The 21307-nt window shown below is 37.3% G+C and overlaps 1 protein-coding gene across 1 annotated transcript in view; it reads left to right on the top strand.

The window, feature by feature from the left end:
• The first annotated feature begins 300 nt into the window (after positions 1 to 300).
• The window catches only part of TBC1D22A (TBC1 domain family member 22A), a 173782-nt gene continuing 152775 nt past the window's right edge, over positions 301 to 21307 (top strand). The window contains exons 1-4 of the mRNA XM_063307950.1: positions 301 to 571; positions 7455 to 7511; positions 13950 to 14287; positions 14897 to 15073. Coding sequence (XP_063164020.1) covers positions 510 to 571; positions 7455 to 7511; positions 13950 to 14287; positions 14897 to 15073 — 634 coding nt within the window. The 5' untranslated portion in view covers positions 301 to 509. The remainder of the gene's footprint in view (positions 572 to 7454; positions 7512 to 13949; positions 14288 to 14896; positions 15074 to 21307) is intronic.

Genomic DNA, 21307 nt, shown 5'->3' with positions numbered 1-21307 from the left:
AGACCAGCTTATCATGTCCTGGGCGTGCCATTAATTGCCAGGTGGTGATGAAGGCTGTTGTTGTTCTGCTCTTGTGTCTTGCGACTGGCGCTCCGCATGGGGGCGGGGGAGAAATGCTACAGCAGCCAATCGGCGGTCGCGGAAACGTTCCCTTCTGCCCGAAACCTCCGAGGGAGACTCCTATTGGTTGAAATTTCAACTCTCCTCAAATAGGATTCACTGATATTAATTGGGCTGACTTGAACCCACAGGGAAGTATGTTCACTTGTGATAGGGCGAAGGGGACAGCTGATGCTCGCAGCCAATGGGGAGAGGGATTGCTCTGGGGTAACAAGATGGCAGCGCGCAGGTCTCTGCGGGAAAGGAAAGGGGCTGGGATGGAGTGAGCCCCGAACCTCTCGGCCTGGTTGGAGAAGAGAGCGGGACCCGCCGGTCGGGGTCGGGAGTTGGATCCTGTGCACTTTCGCGGCTCCCACTGTGGGGAAGGAGGGCTATGAGGTGACGGGAAGATGGCGAGCGACGGGGGGAAGAAGCAGTTCTGGAAGCGGAATGCGTCCCGGGTGCCGGGCAGGTAAGCGAGCGAAAAGTTGCGGGTTGGCTAAGGGGGCGTGTAAGGTGGCCGGGCTCTACGGGCTTCTCCCGCGGGTGAGGTAGGTGCCCGTTTCACTTTGAGCAGAGGCACGGTGGTGTCGTGTCTGTTTTTCCGCCTCCCCGTTTCCCGAGGCGTTCGGTTACGTAGGTTGATGGCGTGATGGCTTTGGAAACGGATGATGAGGGTTGGTAGAGGACGGGGCTTGCGGGCGAGGGCGACTGCTCTTCGGGCCGGCCCTTCTGTGGTTCTTGGGTTTGCTCGAAGTACTTTGGGGGTGTTTCGCTTCGAGACAGGAGGAGTGGGGAGGGCGGTAGAACCAGTAGCTTATTTTGTAGCAGAAGTGAGGCTTGATGATCTTCTTAGCCTGAACCGGCGCCTTTAAATCAAAGTAATGTATCAGTTAAATAACATTTAATACAGTCATTCAGAGGTAAGACATCTCTCAGTGTCAAAGCTGGGAGCTGTTGTCATCATTTTTTGCTGGTAGATTTTCTGAAAGTATTGTCAGGAAATTAGATGGGTTCTTGGCCACTGTTGTGTTCTTCTCATGCATAGAAGTGAGAGGGTAAAAACAGAGGAGAAGACAGTAAGGTGCAGCAGTCACTGAAGAATAAATTATTTGATTTCCTTGTTGGACTCTGGAAAGTATCCCTAAATTCTCAGGTGGGGGAGGGGCGTTGTTTCATTTTCTGTAGCCTCAGAGAACTGAGTGCCTTGGATTTTAATCTGAAAGCGCACCAGTGTCCTTTGCATCTGTGTGAACTGGTCCTTCTTTGTATGGGGAGGGAAGGAAATAATCTGTGTTTTGGAGGAAAAAACCCATACATACATATTTCCATGAAGTTAAGTGGCTCTTTAAGTTTATTTGGCAATGTTGGACTAGGCAAACAAATTAGACAAGCAGAGGTGAATTAGGTAGCTTTGGAGAACATGTAGATTTGGTGGGTTTAAAAAATCACATAGCTTGTAGATTGTTGTCCCTGTAGCTTTTTCTGTTAAGCTGAAAAATCATGCCATCACATCCTTATCTATGATGGAAAAGCAATAATCAAAATGTATTATTAGAAACTATTGTTTTCTCATAGAAAGACCTCTGACTGGAATTGGAATGTAGGAGAATACTGTACGTCAGAGGCCTAGTTTTGCTGGACTGTTTGGCTTTCTTGATTACTCTGGAAGACTTCAAGCTAAAGATTTAAAAATCAGTACTGAAGCACAGTTTGGAATGCTAGGAATAAATAAGTTTGCATTCAATGTTAGAAGGCCCTTGAGGAACATGAATAGCCAAAGTTTTGGGTCAGAATTTTTTTTTAAAAAAAAATTACTTGCAAAATTAGAGGTCACCTGGAAAATGACAGGACTTTTGGAAAATCACAGTTAAGGAATGGTGAAAGGGGCAGAGTAAGAGAACAGTACGCTTTTGAATTTGAGACAGTCTTATTGAAAAAAGCTCTAGAGGCCAGTTTTATGGATGAATTGTGGAAAGCAGTGTTGTAAGATAGTGGTGAAACTGAACACTAAAAGGATTCTAAAGGCAATTTGACCAGAAGGTACTTTAGCCAAGAGACATGGGCACCAAATTGCCCTTCATGTTGAAGGGAACAGAAAGTGTTGACAAGAGAAAGCTGTTATAATGAAAGATCGAGACTGGAATTTAGCTAGAATGGAACTTAAGGAGCTCAGGTTTGAAGGAGGAGCCATTAAAAGCTTATTTGCTAAGAAAAAATATTAACTGATAGTTTTTATAACCAAGCTGTACATACAGTGGAAGATCTAAGTAGAATTAAGCAATTGCAGCAATTATATAGCAATTAAGCAATTATATTGTAAATACTTTTATTAAGAAGCACTGTCATCCCGTTCATCAAAACAGGCTATTTTATGTACTGTAGTGAGATCAGTTTTGGGCCTGTCCATAGAATTAAAATTGTAAGTTACAGAGGGTTTATTTTGATGGTAATAATTAAAGATTTTTTTAAACCTTAAATCCATTGAGGAGCTTCTTAAAATCAGTGGCAGTGATTCTATAGACCTAAGTCTTATGGTTTTCAAACCTGGAAACATAGGTTGCTGTTAAGAAATTAATATGTATGCACAGGTAATTCATAATTATCATGTACATAGCTCACTAAAATAAGATATAGTCTAATAATTATATGTTAGACCTTGTCACAGTAGTTGGCGATGCATAACCAACTCTGAGTGATCTCAGGAAGCACTAAGCAAGCTTGGACCTTCTTAGTAATTAAATGGGAGACCATTAGGTAATCCAGGACTATTAAGAAAAATATTCCTGAAGAAGTCAGTGGCAAATCGTTTCCTTATTTTGCCAAGAAACTGGATGTAGCAATATAATAATCAGGAGCTGAGCTTGAATCAAAATAATATTTCTTTACCTTTGTTAGTCACGCCTTAATAATTGTATACCATTATAGGTGTTAAATCTTTGATAGGAAGAAGTGTCAGTTGAGTACGTAAAATGCTATTCCTAGCTAGTATTAGGAAAGCACACCTAAAATATCACAGCCTGGAACTCTCGGTTGTGTTATGGTTTCTTATAATAGCTATATTTGATGTTTTGGAGGGAATAAGCTTAGTTGGAAATATCTTAAATGTGGAAGAGCAACAGTAACAGAACAGATCATTGGACTAATATAAATCTGGATGATTTGTTTCACTTGGTCTTTATTTGGATATAAAGAATAAGTGTTACATCAGATAGAATATGTTATTTCTAAATATAATCATGGCGAGATGGAGATTTGGGGTGGAGAATGGATTTGGATGTGGAAGATAAAATCTTAGTAACTGATCCTTGTTGTTAGTATGATGGCTTCCAGAATAGTTGAATCTCCTCCATTAAATGATGACATCTGCCAGAATAACTTCAACAACTTTGTTGTGCCTGAAAGCGTTTTATTTATTTATTTATTTATTTCATTTGTCCCCGTCCATCTCCCCCCAGCAGGGGACTTAATAAATATAAGGTTTATCAGTGACAATGAAACCTGTTTTGCCTACTTTGGTATAGTATAAATATTTTTATAAGAATTTTATTAAGCTTAAAGCAAAGATAAGAACTACAAAAAAAGAAAAAGAAAAAAAACTAAAAAGGTGAGAAACACAAGAAGAATTTTTTTAAAAGGTTACATAAGGAGTGACTTCCGACTTTCAACAACAAAAATATATAGCAATTTCCATAATCAACTCCTTACTCTATATCAAACCAGGATCACATTATTTCTATAAATCAATCCATCAGCACACATAAAAATCACTAAGTACTTGCTCCTTCCCCTTATATTAAAAAGAAAAAAAAAGTATAAATGTCTAAACCAGCTTCCCTCCCCTAAATACCACCTTTATTCAATTATTTCCTTCTTAACACTATTCTATATATTTCTGTCTACTATGGTAAAAATCAAATTATAAAAACATATAAGTTGTCTACTTTTATAATTAATAATATTATAACCATCTTGACCCTATTAAACCTAAAACCAAGCAATATTATTATACCTTATAGATACCTTACAAATCTTAAAAAGAAACCAGTGAATCTTAATCCAGATCATTAGAAAGACATAAAATCATAACCTCATTATCAGTCCAATTAAGCATTCTTAAATTTTTACCCCACTTCGAAATATGTCAGAACATTTACATATCTCCATTTTACGTATAAGGCATTTTTCATACAGGAATCAAACAGCCCAACTGCTCCCCTAAAAACAGCCTTCTCAGCAAAAAACAAGTTCCTTTCTCTCCCGTAACATTTCGCCAGAAAGCCATAACAGTCCCCCAGAAAAGCAACTTTCTGTGTAGTCTGCAGTTCAGATTGTCGTTTTAACCCCTTCAACATCAAAACATAGTCTTCGCCTGGCATTACTTCGATCTCGCTGTCAGTAAAAACACCATCTTTACCAAAATCTCCATCTTCCTCCATAACAGATGACATACTTTAGAAATAATATCTTCCCCAATGTCCCGAATATTCTGCAGAATAGCTTGACGGCCCTCTGGGAGAGTCTCTTTAAAAGTCTGCTTAAGCTCACAGCAAAGCTCTGAAAAGATCTCCTTGAAGTCCTCCATTTTTCAGGCAGTAGATTATGGCACCCCCTAGATACTTGACTCGAACAGATAGGAGTTAATGGGTTAATAAAAGAGATCCGAATGAAATTGGCAAGAGAAAGTGCTCTAACAAGGAAGTCGCAGAGAAAGTAAACAGAAAGCTGAAGATTCAAAATGGCAAATCCAGCATGTAGGAAAATACTCAATCCTTCAAATTCAGTACAAAAATAATAACAGAAAGGCAATTATATATTCTCAATCATCCTTAATCTTTAAACGGGAAAACAAGCCAAAACTTTTTTAAAAATTAAAAATTTAATCCAAAAATAATGATAAGCACCAAGAGAGTCCACTTTTTCTTGATGTAGAAAGCCTCTCTTGGGGTACATGAACTTAAAAAAAGTATATAAAGTTGGTGATTTAGAAATGGGATGGCTTGACCTACTGTCCCTTTAAGGCTACAAACGCAGTGTGGAAATGATGGCGTCCCCCGCCTCCCATTGTCTCTTACCGGATCGTCGCAAACGCTGCGATTCTCTGGCTGCAAGATGGCATTTTGGAGAGCAGATGGGGTGATTCCGAGCTTTTTCTTCACATGAAAAGGCTCTGGGCTCCAGGAAAAAGCCTGTTAAGCCCCCCCAAAAGTGCACGTTGCCAGCTCTGCCTGCAGAGCCCGCGGGCACAGCTGCTCAGTTGGCCATGTTCCTACCAGAAGTCCCTTTGGTAGAGAATAAATACGAAGGTTTTGTTAACTATTTAGTTTTGACATTTAGTTTTAAAAAGATGTATATTGCATATTGTTTTCAGTGGAATGACCTCATTTGATTATGATAAAAGGTAAATTAAATAGATTATTGTTCTACTAAAGAGTACAGTATATCCCTTCCTGTAATGTAAATTGTATTTCAATTACAGCATTCAGTTACTGCATTTTAAAGTGAGGGTGAATCAGGATTATGTTTCTGTGAATAAAATTACCCACTGAGTTTTATTTTCTCATTAATAATGGTATTTTGCATTCCAGATAACATAATTTATTAGCACTTATGGGAGTAGCTATACTGAGTAAGAAGGTTTGCTGAGTGTTAGAAAGTCTTTACTTCAAATCTTGCATAATTGTAAATTTACTTTTAGATTAAGTCTTCCCATCATAAGTATGTAGATATTAATGCTAGTTTATTTTGGAGGACTTTTGGAAGGATTATTGAAACTACTTACACAAAGTACTTTAAATGCTCTAAGTACTGTTAATTTTTAAGTCCCCTTCAAGGGTAAACTAGCTTTGGGTATTTTTTCAGTTCTATCACTATTCTGTGAAACAACTTTAGATCTATTTTCAACATCTATTTTGGTCCCAGGCCTAGGTTAATGTATTGTTATATTTTTGGAGCCCCTGTTTTGTTTTGTTTTGTTTTGTTTGATTTGTGTCATTTTTATATCATTTTAATCTGGGTTGTCTGTGTTTTGTTTTTTTGGTTTTGTATGCTGCTCAGAATCCATTGGAGTTGTGTGGCTATAATAAATTTAAATAATAAAATAAGTAAATATTTTGTTCTTGCCAATGGAGTGGATTGTAAAATCTCTGTTCACATATGGCAGTGATTTATTTCCTTCAAATCTCCTTTCCATCTGTGTACAGTTTCCATTTTCACGTAATTCCCAAGCATTCCAAAACAATGGATTGTCAAAACCAAGAAGAGCCTTTTCTATTAAATCTGTATCCATAAGGTTAGAATTCAAGCCAATATATAAGGTCCTAGTTATTTATTGTTCAATGGCTGCCCATCTTGCCATAGTGATTCTGGGTGGCTAGTAGTGCATGAAAACAGCAACAAAATATCACACAACAGTACACGCTTCAATAGAGTCATAATATATATACCTAATGGCTACTGCAAACAACACGACAATGATAATAAAGAATCACAACGTCTTACGGGCTCAGACTAACCTTCTGACTCTCATGATCAAAAATACAACCAGATTGTTAAGGCTTTCCAAAGGTTGTGGCCAGCCTAATCTTAGCCTTTTGGCTAAGATCTAGTGTGTATTAGTATCATGTACTGTAGTGTAGTGGTTGTAAACATCAGACAGCATGGTTTTTGGATGGTCTTTTTAACTAAGCTGAAAGTTTGGCCAGCAGGGTCTGTTCCTCCATTCAGAACTGGCTAGCAATAAGTGCCTCCATGGAAGATGAGATAGCCAGGTGGTGGTGGTTGTTTTGTTCCCCTTCTCCTCCTCCTCCTTTCAGTCAGTATTTAGGGCTACCAGATCTGGAATGCAAAAATCTGTTCACTAGATAGCAGCAAAGGAATACTGGATACCTGAATTCCTTGTTGTCAGCTAGTGATTGTCCAAATTTTTGCACCCATATCTGGTAGCTCAAGTGTGCAGTAGCAGGAGTCACCCCCTTTTGTTCTGTGGGAAAGTGAGGCAGCAAGAGTTTTGGCTGGTCAACAGTCAAGCTCAGAATTCCAAAGTTGATCTGCAAGAAAGGAGGCAGTTGTATCACACTTCCAACTCCTTGCTTTCTCTGTCATCTTGGAGTTGGGGATAAGTTTGAGATTAGTGTAAAGCTCCAGTAATGAACTATAACCATCTCCATATTTTGAAAGTTGTTAGGATCCTTTCATATATGCCGTGATGGGTGTAATTATGATACCTGTATTATGAAATCTGCTATAGAGAGTTATTATTAAATTTGCCACATTCAAATTGTTTGGACTTACTTCCAAGTATTAAAGACTTGTTGTAATTGAACTGAATGTTAATTCTCTATTTTTCTGTTTAGTATTCAACATGTGTATGGAGCTCAGCATCCTCCTTTTGATCCACTGTTGCATGGAAAGTAAGTTTTTTTGTTTCCTTTTATGGACGAGGGACTTTATTTTTGTGAAAACCTCACTGCCTTATCTTAAACTTGAAAAAATCGTATTCCTGTTTTCTTTCTTTCTGGCATAAGTAGCTTCCTGAATAAGAGGGAATACAATAGTGTTTTGGCTGGGTTAGCATATTGAGTGAATATTTAATGCCATGTCTTTTAAAGTAATATGTAAAGTAATCATTTCTAGTTAAAAACTTAGAGAAAAAAAGGAGCCTGTCCAATTGAGTTGGTCTAGTGGTTAAGGCAACCGGCTAGAAACCAGGAGACTGAGATTTCTAGTCCTGCCTGAGGCATGAAAGTCGGCTGGGTGACCTTAGGCCAGTCACTTACTCTCTCAGCCCAAGAGCCAATCAGGTGTGTTATGAGAGTTCTAGTCCCACCTTAGGCATGAAAGCCGGCTGGGTGACCTTGGGCCAGTCACTCTCTCAGCCCAACTCACCTCACAGGGTTGTTGTTGGGGGAAAATAGGAGGAGGAGGAGGAGTATTAGGTATGTTCGCTGCCTTCAGTTATTTATAAAAATAATAAAGGTGGGATAGAAAATAAATAAATAAAAAATAATAATATGTGTAAGCACAAAGTAACTTAATTAACATAGTGTTTATAAATGACATTTACTATCTTCGTTATATTAGCTTAAAAGGAACTACAACATGCAATTGTAACAGTGTATTTTTTCCTTTACATAAACAATGCATTTTTTCCTTTACATAAACAGGTGAAATTAATTAATGGATTATTTATTATGTTATTTTAATCTAAGACTCTGCTCTGTTGCTTGCAAACAAGCCATAATCATAACCTAGCAACACATTCTGGATAGTTGTTTGGTTCTACTTTTGTCTTGCAAACAATACACTAGGCTCCTGTTGTCATGAGTTCTCAGTTTCATCTGACTGGATAAGGGGAAGGGGAAAGCAGGAATGAGCAGGTTTTATGCACTGGCATGTGGCTTATTCACCATAAACACTTAGCCAGGAATCCTGGATTATAGTTGTATGTGAATACTTCTCATTTCTTTATGTAAAATGAAAGCTTTATGATTTGTTTTATTGATACTAATGCTGTATACTTTGCCTATTTTCAGACAGTAAATCCTGCTTTATAACAGTATGTCTGTAATTTGATGTATTATATATGAACCATAATCTGGTTCACATTTATTTATTGCAGTGGACTTGTGCTCTTACTCTAAGAAATTGGGGAAGCATGTAGAGCATTATCTCATTCTCTTTCACCACAATAAACATTATGTGATAAATATTTGGGAATGTGCAAGGCATACTGTAGGACCTTTGGTATGGCACTATCTTACAGATTCTTCCCATACACATGAGTCAGCATACTCAATGATCTATCTATTTGTGGGTTGCAAGTTCATTCACAAAACCGGCCTTACACTTTGTGAAGAGAAGCTGATACACCTTACTATGGACTTCAGTATAAATTCTATTGAGGGATCAGTCTTGTAAAACATCATGTCAGGGTGAGTAATAATGAAGAGAGTTCAATCGAATTCATAGAACAGGAAAGTAAAGAAAGGATCCTTACTGTGATAATAGAGAAACCATGGCCAATAGTCATTCAGATATCTCAGTCATAATAGGTTTTTCAACAGTGCTTGCAGTTTCAAGGAGTATTATGTACTGTATATCAGCCTTTCTTAAACTTTTGACCCTGGAGGAGCTCTCGAAATATTTTTCAGGCCTTGGGGAACCCCTGCACATTCAGGCTCAAATATAGGCCAGAAGTTACAAAATTATTATATTAGTTTCATGTATAGGCATGTATATATGCATTAACAGTGCTCTTAAACTAAAAATAAAGAATGAAACTTACCTCTTTAATGTGAAGTTGCCTGAATTTGAAATAATTTTTTAAATAAATTGTGATTTCCCAGGGAACCCCTAGTGACCTCTCATGGAACCCTGCGTTTCCACAGATCCCTGGTTGACAAACCCTGATGTATAGTCTCAAGAGTGGCAACTCACAGTTTATGGCCTTTTTCTTCTGTACTGGTACTAAAAGTTTACAGAACAAAATAAATGTTAATTGCTCTTTAACTGTCTAGAGGAGTTTTATATTTATTTTATTATGCTGATGTCTGTTGGGATGCCTAATATTAAACAGGTTTCTGTCTCATACAACCCATGATTTTCTTTCTCACATAACCAATGCAGTTCCTACAATACTGGTGTCATATAGTTATACAGGAAGATCCCAGTTAGCATGTGGGCAGGCATGAACCACATAGAAATTCAACAGATGCAAAATGATATATGGATTACAATTACACTAAGTCAAGTTTGATTACCTAAAAATAAAGCAATAAACAAATAGTATATTCACAATTAAAAATTGGACTGGAAATGACCTCTCCAGGATCTACACATACCTAAAATAGACACATGAACAAATGATTTGGGGAAAAAGTCCAAGCTATTCTTGTATGATGCCTGTAATGTACGTACATAATAACATGATTAAACTGTTATAATCACAGTCATTACAGATATTTGGGGAATTGCTTGCTTTGCCTTTTTAGCCTAAATTGTCCATATTTTTGCTTCCTTGCCATTGTAATTAGTACCTGGGTTTATATGCTCCAATAAGTGGCTGCATGTTGGGCAAGACATTGACTTGCTTTATACATAATAATCTATCATTTGCAAACAGCAGTGCTCAAGTATCACACAACTCTAAATCAAAAGTAGACAAACTACTTAATATGTCTTAATATGAATGAATCTTGTTACTGTTGTGTGTATCTACACCAACTGTTATTAATACGAATTAAAATTTGGAATAAGGTTGCAAACCCAGGTTCATGAGGAAACTGGTTAACAGAAACTATTACCACTATGTACTGGTGAATGTACAGTGGTAACTATCTCTGAGGCTAGTTAGATAGGAGGAATAAAAGCAGAAGAACTGAGCAAGCGAGTTTACAACATTTTCTAGTATCCTAAAATATTAGCAATATCATATCTGTATCAGACTAGGTTATTATCTTTTTTCCAATTGCTTTGTCATATAAGAGGAAACTTACCAGCTCTGTTAAGTCTACCATGAATAGTTAACTTGTAGCGTTGGAGAAGATTAGCTTCTAAGGAGTTTAGAGGGTAATCTAGTGTAATACTAAGCATTTTTACTCAGCAAGTAAATATAAATTCATAGAATTGTAGTTAAGTCAAGTCTTTGTACAAATTAAAGAAATTGGCTATTATTGGGGCATTGGTGTAGCAGAGGACTATAATCCTTTTTGGGAGAGATGGGCGGTGATAGAAATTTGAAAAATAAATAAGTAAATAAATAACATGTTGTTTCCTGAGGTAATAATCAGGAGATATGTGCTACACATTCTTATTTGGCTACAAAATAATTAAATATTTTAATATTTAAGCACATTCTTATTTAGTGTTGTAGCTAAAGCAGTCTGAATAGAACAACACCTTATATAGCAGCTCTTTCCTTTTATGTCCTAGTTCTTTCCGCAGATAACCTGGTCCTGTGCCACATAGGACTTTATAGGTGATAGCCAACACCTTGAATTGTACCTGGAAGCTGATAGGGAGCCAGCAAAGCTCATGGAGTAGCAGTGTTACATGGGCATACTGAGGTGCACCCATAACTACCCACACCACTGCGTTCTAGACCAGCTGTAGCTTCCGGATGGCCTTTAAGGCAGCCTCGTGTAGAGTGTATTGCAATAGTCTAATTGAGATGTCCTCTGCCCCGCACAGTTTGAAATTTTGAGATGCTGGTTAGTATTTGGTGTAGAAACATCTTTTGTTTGTGCAAAGTTACATTTTAAAGTTTATTGTAGCCTTAGATCACTGTATTTGTGTTAGTAACAAGCATATGGTAGCTATATAACTTTTGCTGCATGGTTTTGGGAAGCCCATGCAGCTAGCTGATGCTTATTTTTACATACTCTGTTACTTACTTCAACAGAATATGATTAGAAGATCGATCTGTTATATTTTAATAGGTGATCTGCTCAGTGGCATCCATGGGGGCAAGGGGGACCAGAGTGATGCAAGTAGCGTTGAGCGTGTTGTGATGCAAGCCCTGAACCTTTTCAGTTTGTGTTGTGACAACTCATGCACTCCCCAAAGGGATGGAGCTTGTGGCACAAGGCTGGTCATTCTGAGAAAAGCAGTGGGAACCTATGGATGCTGCTAGGGCTGCTGTTCCTTAAAAGTTGTGATTGTAAGTTTCATAATTTCTGTAAAGTGCAAGCTTCCGCTCCTTGGGAGATGAATGATAGGAAAACTGATAGAGCCTGACTTTCTGAGGGGGTCATCCTGGCTGACAATTAAAGGACCCCCTTTTGGCTAGCTGTAAGAGCCAGACAATGTGAGACAAGGAGTATTTCTTTAAGAAACAGGTTCACTAACGAAAGTACTTTTGCCATCTTAATTAACAGCTATTGTGGATTTATTTGCCAAACCATAATGTGTGTTCATTTTCTTCTTGAAGTTTTAAAATATATAATATATGAAAATATATAATGGAGTTTCTATTTCACAGGTAGCAGTAAAAAGGCTAAAATGTATTAAATGGTTATGCAGTCTTTTTCCCTACTAGTCTCTTTTCTTGATACGATACCACTATTTTCTGAAGCCTGTCTGATTTTGTGGATAAAAGATAGATTATACACAATGCATGTTCTACTGTATATAGCAACACTCTTCAGCTCTTACAAAGCCTTTCTATTGTCATGGTTTTTATTAAATAGATAAGCTAGCATTATTTTTTTTTAAAAAGCAGCATGTTGATCTTCTAACCCTCCATTTTCAAATGAGATAACCAGTAAGTATTTGTAGAAGAATATGTTTTTTTGCACGTTTCTAGAAATAAAGACAAACTGTTTAACCAAACAGAACAGAAAGAAAAATGGCCCTTTGTACCAACATATCCAAAGTCACTTAGGGTATTTTTTTTAGTTGAAAGGTGTTAAAAGAAGCTGTTCTTTTAGTGTGGGTAGTGCAGTCTTTTCAGCTGGACACCAGTTAAGACATTTTTAGAAAGTAAAACAATGGGCTATTTTAAACATGTTATTCTCCAAGCAACCAACAGAAAGATGTACCTTAATCATGGCATTCCTAAAATTATAACTGTACAATATATATTTTACCACTTTTCAACTAAATATTCTCCCAAGATAATTCCTGTAAGTTTTCTTTAAAATGTTCTTTCTTAAATTTCCACAAGAAGCAAAATAAAACATAAACATCTTAAAAGTTTTATATATTAAATATTTTTCTGAACTACTGCCAGACAACAAGTTTATTTATTAAATGGCTTTCTGAACTGCCATTTAGCAGTCTGAAATGATGTTCAGTCACTGCTTCAAATGTACTGGAATTACATTTGTTTCTTTAGTCAAACACTTATTAAACTAAAAGTGTTTTAAACTGCAGTTTCTGCTGTTCTGACTGTGTCTATATGGTTTAAAAGGGAATCACTCATGAATTCTTTACTTATGAAAGGAAAACACACACATTACAAAGAGCTTTATGTATTTATAGGGCACAAACTATTTATTTCATGAAATATCAAGTAAAAAAGCTCAAATGCTCCAAGTACCATTAGACCTACATCTTTTCTCAACCATTGGCCTATATCATAAAAGCTATCCTATTTCATTGTGGCTTATTAAACCTGCAAAACTAGGTCTTACATGCTTCACAATGTAACAGATGTTATGGGGAGTTCTATGGTGAAATCTCTGAAGCATACCTGTTCATCTCAGATACATTTACTGCACAGACCCTCCCAGTTTATAGAATGTAGAGTGATAGAGGAATGGGAAGAATATTAGGACTGACTGAAGTAACTCTGAGCATATATAATATTTTATGCATATATAAAATAGTATATGTCAAATTCTCTAGAAAGCAAATTCAGTCTTCTGATTTAACTGTTTTCACATTGTGTATTTTCATAGTTGTCTGTGAAGTCCAGCATTATAGCTAAAGACCTATGTAAGCATGTAACGTACAATATGTGATTGATACTGTTTGTGGTATTTTCAACTGGCATGACAGGGAATTTGGGGGAAAAAAGTTTCTTTTGTATGATGGATATTCACATTGAACCTAAGCAAAGCATGAGGAGGATTTTTTTTTTTGCTGCAGTGTTAGCACTTCATACAAAATTATTACTTTTGATTGTTAATTGAGATCTGTCTTGTCTTTTGCTCTTTTTGCTTGTTTTGTTTTAAAAGCTACAGCTGAATAAATGAAACATTATGGAAATTCGCAAAATGACATCCTTATCAGATGGCTTATTCAACTGAAATGTATTACTTTAGCTGGATTGAATTTTTCCTTAATTAAATTTTATAGTAGGTGCGAGTATCAGTAAAAGCTGCTTTGTTTGTTTGTTTTTTTAACAGTTTGAAACAAGGACCCAAGCCTCCGACAACCCCAGTGAAAACAAAGAAAGTCAGCACATTTCAGGAATTTGAAAGCAACACAAGTGATGCCTGGGATGTCGGGGAGGACGATGACGAACTTTTAGCAATGGCTACAGAAAGCCTCAACACTGATGTAGTCATGGAAACGGCTAACCGAGTAATTCAGAATCACAGTAAATTACAAGAGCAGCACAAATTGCAGGAGGAACAGATAGAAAGGGAACAGCCACAGAAGATTTCAGACTTGCCTTCAGCTGCATGTGGTGACAACAGGCTGGTTAAATCTGTCAGTGAAACAAACGCATCCAGTTCTGCAGGTATATTACACTTAAGAAGCTCAATTGCTACCCAGTGCTTCCCTGGCTGAATGCAACAGTTTGTAGGCCATTCTTGGATTCCTTGGTTGTTTCCGAGCACCAATTGAAAGGTCATGCTGATTTTCCAGAACAACTGAAATGAAGTTGGAAAATGGCTAATAGTTCCATTCTGATAATGTGAACATTGAATTTATTACCCTGACTTACACGGAACTAAGCCATCTTAGTCCTCCAGAGACGTTTCTCTGGTAGCAGAAATGGGAAATCAACTAAATATTTTCATTATGAAAATACTGTGAAATAATGGGTTTCTAAGAATTATATAAAATACTGCTACTTCTAAGTAGAGTGCTCCCTTTCTTGCAAAAGGAAATCTCAGTGAGGTACTCCTTAGTTTTCGCATCTGCTTCTTGACAAACATAAGGCTGATGGCAGGACAGATCTATTCTTATATGTGGTTTGGAGTTAGGGGGATAAATGCTATTTGTAGTCAAATGTTTATTACAAATACATAGAAATATGTATATTTTAAAACTATCTTAAATTTTCTTTCCTCCATTTCAGATTTAGACAAATTCATGCCTTTTTTTTTTCTGTTACATTTTCTAGATAACACTAATGCAGATACTTCTGTGCCAAGATCTCAGTCCCTCCCACAAGCCTCTACATATGCTCTTACAGGTGGGGTGGCAGATAATGCCTCTGGTGTTCATGTACTATCCGAAAGAGAAGCACTGCGGTTAGATAAATTCAAACAGCTTCTTGCTGGCCCCAATACAAACCTTGGTAAGTATTCATAAACGTTAAACAGCACGTTAGATTAATGGTTGTGAGAAAAGAATAGGAGTTTCTCTTCAAAATATGGAATTTGCTCCTTCCTAAAATGCGTTTAGGAACTCTTTTACTGCACTGTACTCTGCTTTGTTTTGTTCTTTTGTCTTAAAGGAAAGAAAAATAGGTGGTCTATTTCAGTACCTCTCACAAGGATTTTAACTAAAAGCCTATTGTTGAGCTTTTATGTTAGATCATATCAATATTAGAGTGGCATTGCATTTTTAAGGATATCTTGCTGAAATATCCACTGAAGTAGCTTGGGAAGGAATAAAACAATCAAGATCACAGGGATAAGAGAAAGGCTTTTAACTGCATCCCCAGAGATCTCATCCGCAAGTAGGTTATACTTTTCCCAGACCTTCAAGCAATTGTTTGGTAGCCCAAGAGGAATGCAATTTCTTCTTGCTACAGTAAAGTGTGCCTGTCATTTAAACAGGCATAAGAAAATTGGAAAGTCAGGATTTTGCTGGCTGCCACTTGCAAAATTCTAGTTACAAAGAGCTTCTCTCTCTGTAATCTCTGCATAGGGTTAGGGAGATGTTTAAATTTCTTATCCACATACAGAGATATGGATGGAGAGTGGGCCTACATGTATAGATACCTTGGTCTGCTGTTCTTTGGGGATTTTCTTTAATTACCATAGGATCCAGGGCAATAGATTCCACAAGCATTGATTCTAGCAGCAATTAATCATATATGTTATACGTTAGACATTTGTTAGATGAAAAGCTTCCAGGGTCTCCATCATGGCCCTGGTCCAGAACAATTGCATCAGCTATGGGGGTGCTTTGAATATATTCCTGTTTAACTGCAAGTAAAAGGTGTGATGGTGATGATGAAGAAGAAGAAGAACAAGAAAATTGGTAAAAGGTTTCCTAAAATTGGCACATCTACAAAGCTAAAATTTATTGAATGATGAACTGTTCATGTTTAATAAAAAGCTGTATGTGTAATTTTGCATGTGTATATGCCAAGATGTTTTAGTCTCTAACATGAAACACACAGGTAAGATTATTCTTCCATGGTGGATGAAAAAAAACCCCCTGCAAGGAACATTGTCTGCTGCCTCTTTTTCTTGTGCTCTTGAGTCATTTACTTATATTTTATGACTTTCACTTGCAACTTTTGCAGCTGATACATTCTGCTACTTTTCCCTTCTAATTTCACTCTTCAACTCTTTCCAGCATATATGTCAAATTAATTAACACATCCCAATGTTGATTAAAATTCAGAGGTGTGGAGGGTTAGGACAACATGTAGGAAACATAGGGACTGTGGAAAAAGTAACATAATCTAGGAACAGGAACTAATTTAGATAACTATTGGAGTTTGGGAAAAGATTATTAAATAAAATATTAGAATGCTAGATGAGGCTCAAAAGTATGTCAGTTGGATTTGATGCTTCTGTACATTATATTGGGGCCTTAATTTACCTCTAAACTTTTATGGCAATGGAAAGTATTCCACCTCTAAGTACTCTGTGAACCATGGAAATGTGGCAAGATATATCTATTTTTTGCTGTGCTAGTAGTGCAGCATAGAGAGAAAACAGTCCAGATTATAATTCAGTGTGCAATGCTTTACTGAAGAGAAGAAACAATAATTAGGCTTTTTTTTAAAAAAAAGAACAATTAAGGCCTCCTATCCTCTTTCATAAGAAAATGCCAATGATACGGGGTATTTAAAAGGCCTTGTTTCCTGTGTGGTGGCTGAGAAGGGTGTGAGAGAGAGCTATATGTGTGTAAGAAAAGGAGAGAGAGCATGCCTGCCTGTGTGTGTGCGCGCGCGTGAGCAAGCAAGGGGCACAAGAAGCAAACAAGGCAGCAAGACATCTTGTGATTTTACATCCATGTGTAAAATTTTTCTGTATCTTATTTCTTATCAGTTCGTAGAGAAGCATTCAGATGGTTCAAAGTAGCATGCACTCAGGTGGCAAGTATGATGCGTATCAGCAGTGAGCTCCTATCTCTTCCCTCTCTTGTTACGACCAAATTATAACGCGCTTGCACACACACACACATACTTAGATGTTTCCTGATGAACAAAAGTGGAATCTCAAGGTCTGTGAATGTTGAAATCTGCTGATACCTGATACCTTTCAGTAATAACAGTCTATTGCCAGACTTGCAAGAATATTAGAACTTAATTTTTATCATTTGGTTTATGTAACAGTAGTTTTTCTAGGACTGAAGATGATACTTGCTTTTAGGAGAATTACATAATAAGGGGAGTATGGTCCATCAATTCAGATCAAGCTAAAGTAATATTGACTCCTCCTTCCTCACAATATCTTTTTAAATGAAAATAAGTGCTATTGGTCCCAGTAGAGCTTAGGTAAAATACATAGTCATAGCTCCTGCTACTATGCTTTGTCTTTGTACAATGATGTCAAGAAGTCTTACAGTATTGTCTCTAACTTTATAAGTTTGGAGAAGAGATTATGTATACTTGATGATGAATGGTCATGAAGTTTGGAATGATTTAATTGGTTGCCTGCCCACTTTCATACTAGCCAATCTCAAAGTTCCCTTTCTGCTCTCTGAAGCTGAACAGCTGCATGGGTAGTCTGGCTCCAGCTTTGTGGGTAAGGTTGGGATGCTCCTTATCACCCTCATGGAGAGGAAATTTGGGAGCAAATAGTGAATTGTTGTTTAAAACTCTCTGTTCAAGTTAGCCTTGAAGGACCTGTAAATATAAATACAGCCCCAACTTCCTGAATGGGGAAGAGATTCTGTGAAGTATTAAAGCTACGTAGATCAGCAGTGTTCCTGTATTTCAACAATTCCTATTTCCCCTGACAGCCAGTCATGGTTCAAATTCTCTCTTAATGCTCTTCTAAACATTCTATGTTGTCATTCAATGATTAATCTGCATGCTGTTATTTTTGTTTCTTTCACATCTCTATTTCATCTATTTTGCTAGTACATTTTGTGCCTCATCTAGTTGGCTTTTTTTGGTTGAGAATTGTTTCTCAGGGATATAACGTGTTCAGCATGATCTCTTTGTCTGATATTTCTTAAGTTTCTCAATCCATTCAGAAAAAAATAAGTATAATATTTACATGGATTTTTAAAAAAATGTGTAACAGAACTATCCTTTTTTTTTTAAAAAGCAGTTACTGTGGTTACCCATAGCGATATCAAGCCATTTATTAAGATCAATCTCTGTGTCTGCTGTTTAACTTCTCAGATACTGTTGGGGGAGCTGCAGTTCCATGAGACTGCATTGTTTTAGAAGAATATTCTAGTTCTTTAGAGTTAAATTATGCTAAGATTTTTTTCATAAGAATTTGAAGCTTATAAATCTAGTTTATCATGTCTATCATTTAATTGTTCATGCAAGCCACGTTGCAATTTACAGCCTCTCAGTGAAGTAACTGTTTTGTGTCAAAAGATGAATAATGCATGAGCAAAAATTGTGGGTTCCCTTAAAATTACAGAGCCAGAAATATTACGCTTAAAGGGAAATGATAGAAGAATGCTTATCTGTTTGGAGCAAAATATTGTGAGTAGTTAGTTGCCTGGTTTTCAGCAGGCCTCCAGGCCAGCAATGACTCCTGTTTGAAGCTGAGTCTAATTTTTGATAATAGCAGAGGACCAAATCTCCATGGTAAAAGTATAGTTCACTGGTATTTATTTCACTGTAATTGTACTGTGTTAACTGAAGGCTGCTGAATTGAAGCAGCACATAATGAATATATTCAGTTCAAGCTGGAGAAATGTTTGTAGGCTTACAGATAGATAAATTATATCCATTTTAATTGAATGTAAGCGCTAATGATTTCAGAGGGGCTACAGATATGCACACATTTTATATCCTGCCTTGAATATTTTCTAGAATACAGCAATATGCTTAAGCTGCTCAAATGGGGTCTTGATGCTGAAGTAGCCAAGGGTCAATCTATCTTACCAGAGGGAAGACTAGGAAAGCTCAAAGTGCTGCCTTACAGGCTTTCCTTCCTGGGAAAAAAGGAAATCCTTGAGTCAGAAGAGTGGTAATAGTTTATTACTTCAGGAAAGTCCCAGGTCATTTTCTTGATGTGGCCTGATTTCCTTAAAAAAAATCCAGTACTTATTGGGGTGAAAAATTATTCTGCTCCTCCACGTTGGTTAATTATCCTGATTCCATCTTTTAAATAAGGGGTTAGGCATTTCCTGTTTGATTGCTTGCGGTGCTTTTTCCTTTCTGGAGGAGTAGTTTTAGCCACCACTTTAATGGTGTAGTATTGTTCATACCTGCAGTCTTTTTAGTAGCTGTCTTGCACTTTTCAATGTGGAACAGTTCATCATTGTATGAGAAAGTGCAGGAACCTGGTTCTTTGATTCTCTACTGTCCTGTGGCTTCTTGTTGAAGTTATTGGCTTGTGTTTCTGTAATACATGTCGTTAAACAACTTAAACTTTAAAGAGGTCAAAGATTTTTCTGTGATGAAGGTTAGCTTGTGTATTCTTGCAAAAGCATTTAACCTATAACATATTTTTAAATAAAAAATAAGTTCCATGAAAGCACCAAAGGCCACAGTGGCAACTCTGGACACAAAGCGCTATGGGCATCTTAGTAAATTTTACACTCCTAGTTAATACAGAGAGTAGAGTATGAATTAGCAGATTTTTGTTCCTCCTATCTACAGTATACCAGTATTACATTCCAGTTTACTACTGAAACTGCATAACTTAAAAGAAACCTGTTTTGGCTAAAATCAGATTAGTTAAATAGACTTGTGAACAGTTATATGACGGACTGATTCTTGCTTGGTTAGAACATGGGAACTATTCTTTCTGAAGGTAAATTGGCCATATACTAACCTATGAAAAATACAGTAAAGTCAGTCCGCTGATAGAAGAATAATATTTAGCCTATTTTAAATTAAGCTGCGGCATAATATGGTTACTTAAGGAGGTATTTGCCTTTTAAACCTTACATAGCAAGGAATATAAACCAGAGCAGGCCAAGAACTCAAAAGGGAAATAAATAAAGATCCCCTTTCTTCTTTCCTGCGAACATACAAAGAATCTTAAGAAAGTAACTACTGTGTTGGTAAGCCAAAACATCTAATGCTCTTCTTCTTGCAATATTTATCCAAAGAAGGTTTGTCTTCTGTTGTTGCTATTCAGCAGCTTGCATTCAATGGCATACTAATTCTGAATGTTCCATGTAGTCACCATTCGTATACCAGTAACATGCTCACATTCTTAATGGCTCTCCTTTACATAGGCAGCATCTGTGCATAAGAAGGAGCTATCAGCCTCCTTAGGAGAGACCCTGCTAACAATTGTGATTAGGAAACAAGCAAACAGAATTTAAAAAAACAAACTCTAGCACCATTAAGATGAAACACGCTGACTGTAGAAGGATGCCTTCTCTGGTGCTGAAAGGAAGCAGTAATAAGACCTCTATTGAAGAATTTCTCTCTTGACCTACTCAGCTATAGGCTAGGCTCAAATATTCCATTTCTTGAAAAGGTGAGAAAATGGTGACTTGAATGATATTATTTCTGGACCCATTTTAAATCAGGCTTTTGGGCAACCCGAAGTACTGAAAACGTTCGGTCATCTTCATGGACGACGTACACAAGAAATTGGATGGGTGGAATTCAGCACATTTATATTTCCTGGACCTGTTGGCTTTCCAAACAACCATGGTATCCTTATAAGCCACCTGTTGGGATTGGACATTGGGGACACTGTTTTACACATATTCTAGTTCTCAGCTGTTTGATGGTGTTGGGAGGCTAAATGGTGTTCAACATTTACACAAACCAGTTGTCAGGGTTGGGCTGTTGGTAAATAGGAAAATGGACCCAGAGGTTGAGGCTCTTCACAGGTGTGCATTTATCCTGAAATGTAGGTGTGCTGGCTGGGGAATTCTGTGAGTTGATGTCCACCCATCTTGAAGTTGCCAAGTTTGAAAAACACTAAGGAATTGATATTGATCTGTTACATTCTAAATGGCTTAGGGCATGACTATCTAAGAGACCAACTCTCCTATTACTAATTTGAAGCTGTGGGCACCCGCTCTCAGTGCCTGGAGGCTGTAGGGGTCTGAATGGGGAACAGGCTTCAGCTGAACCCTGGTAAGATGGAGTGGCTGTGGGTTGGGGGGCCCTCGATATCCAAGAAATTACCATCTTTGGTTCTAGATGGGGTAGCACTACCCCAGACAGACCTGGTGCGGAACCTGGGGGTTC

The sequence above is a fragment of the Candoia aspera genome, chromosome 7 (genome assembly GCF_035149785.1).
Source record: "Candoia aspera isolate rCanAsp1 chromosome 7, rCanAsp1.hap2, whole genome shotgun sequence".
NCBI lineage: Eukaryota > Metazoa > Chordata > Lepidosauria > Squamata > Boidae > Candoia > Candoia aspera.
This window is presented reverse-complemented; position numbering and strand designations above follow the sequence as displayed.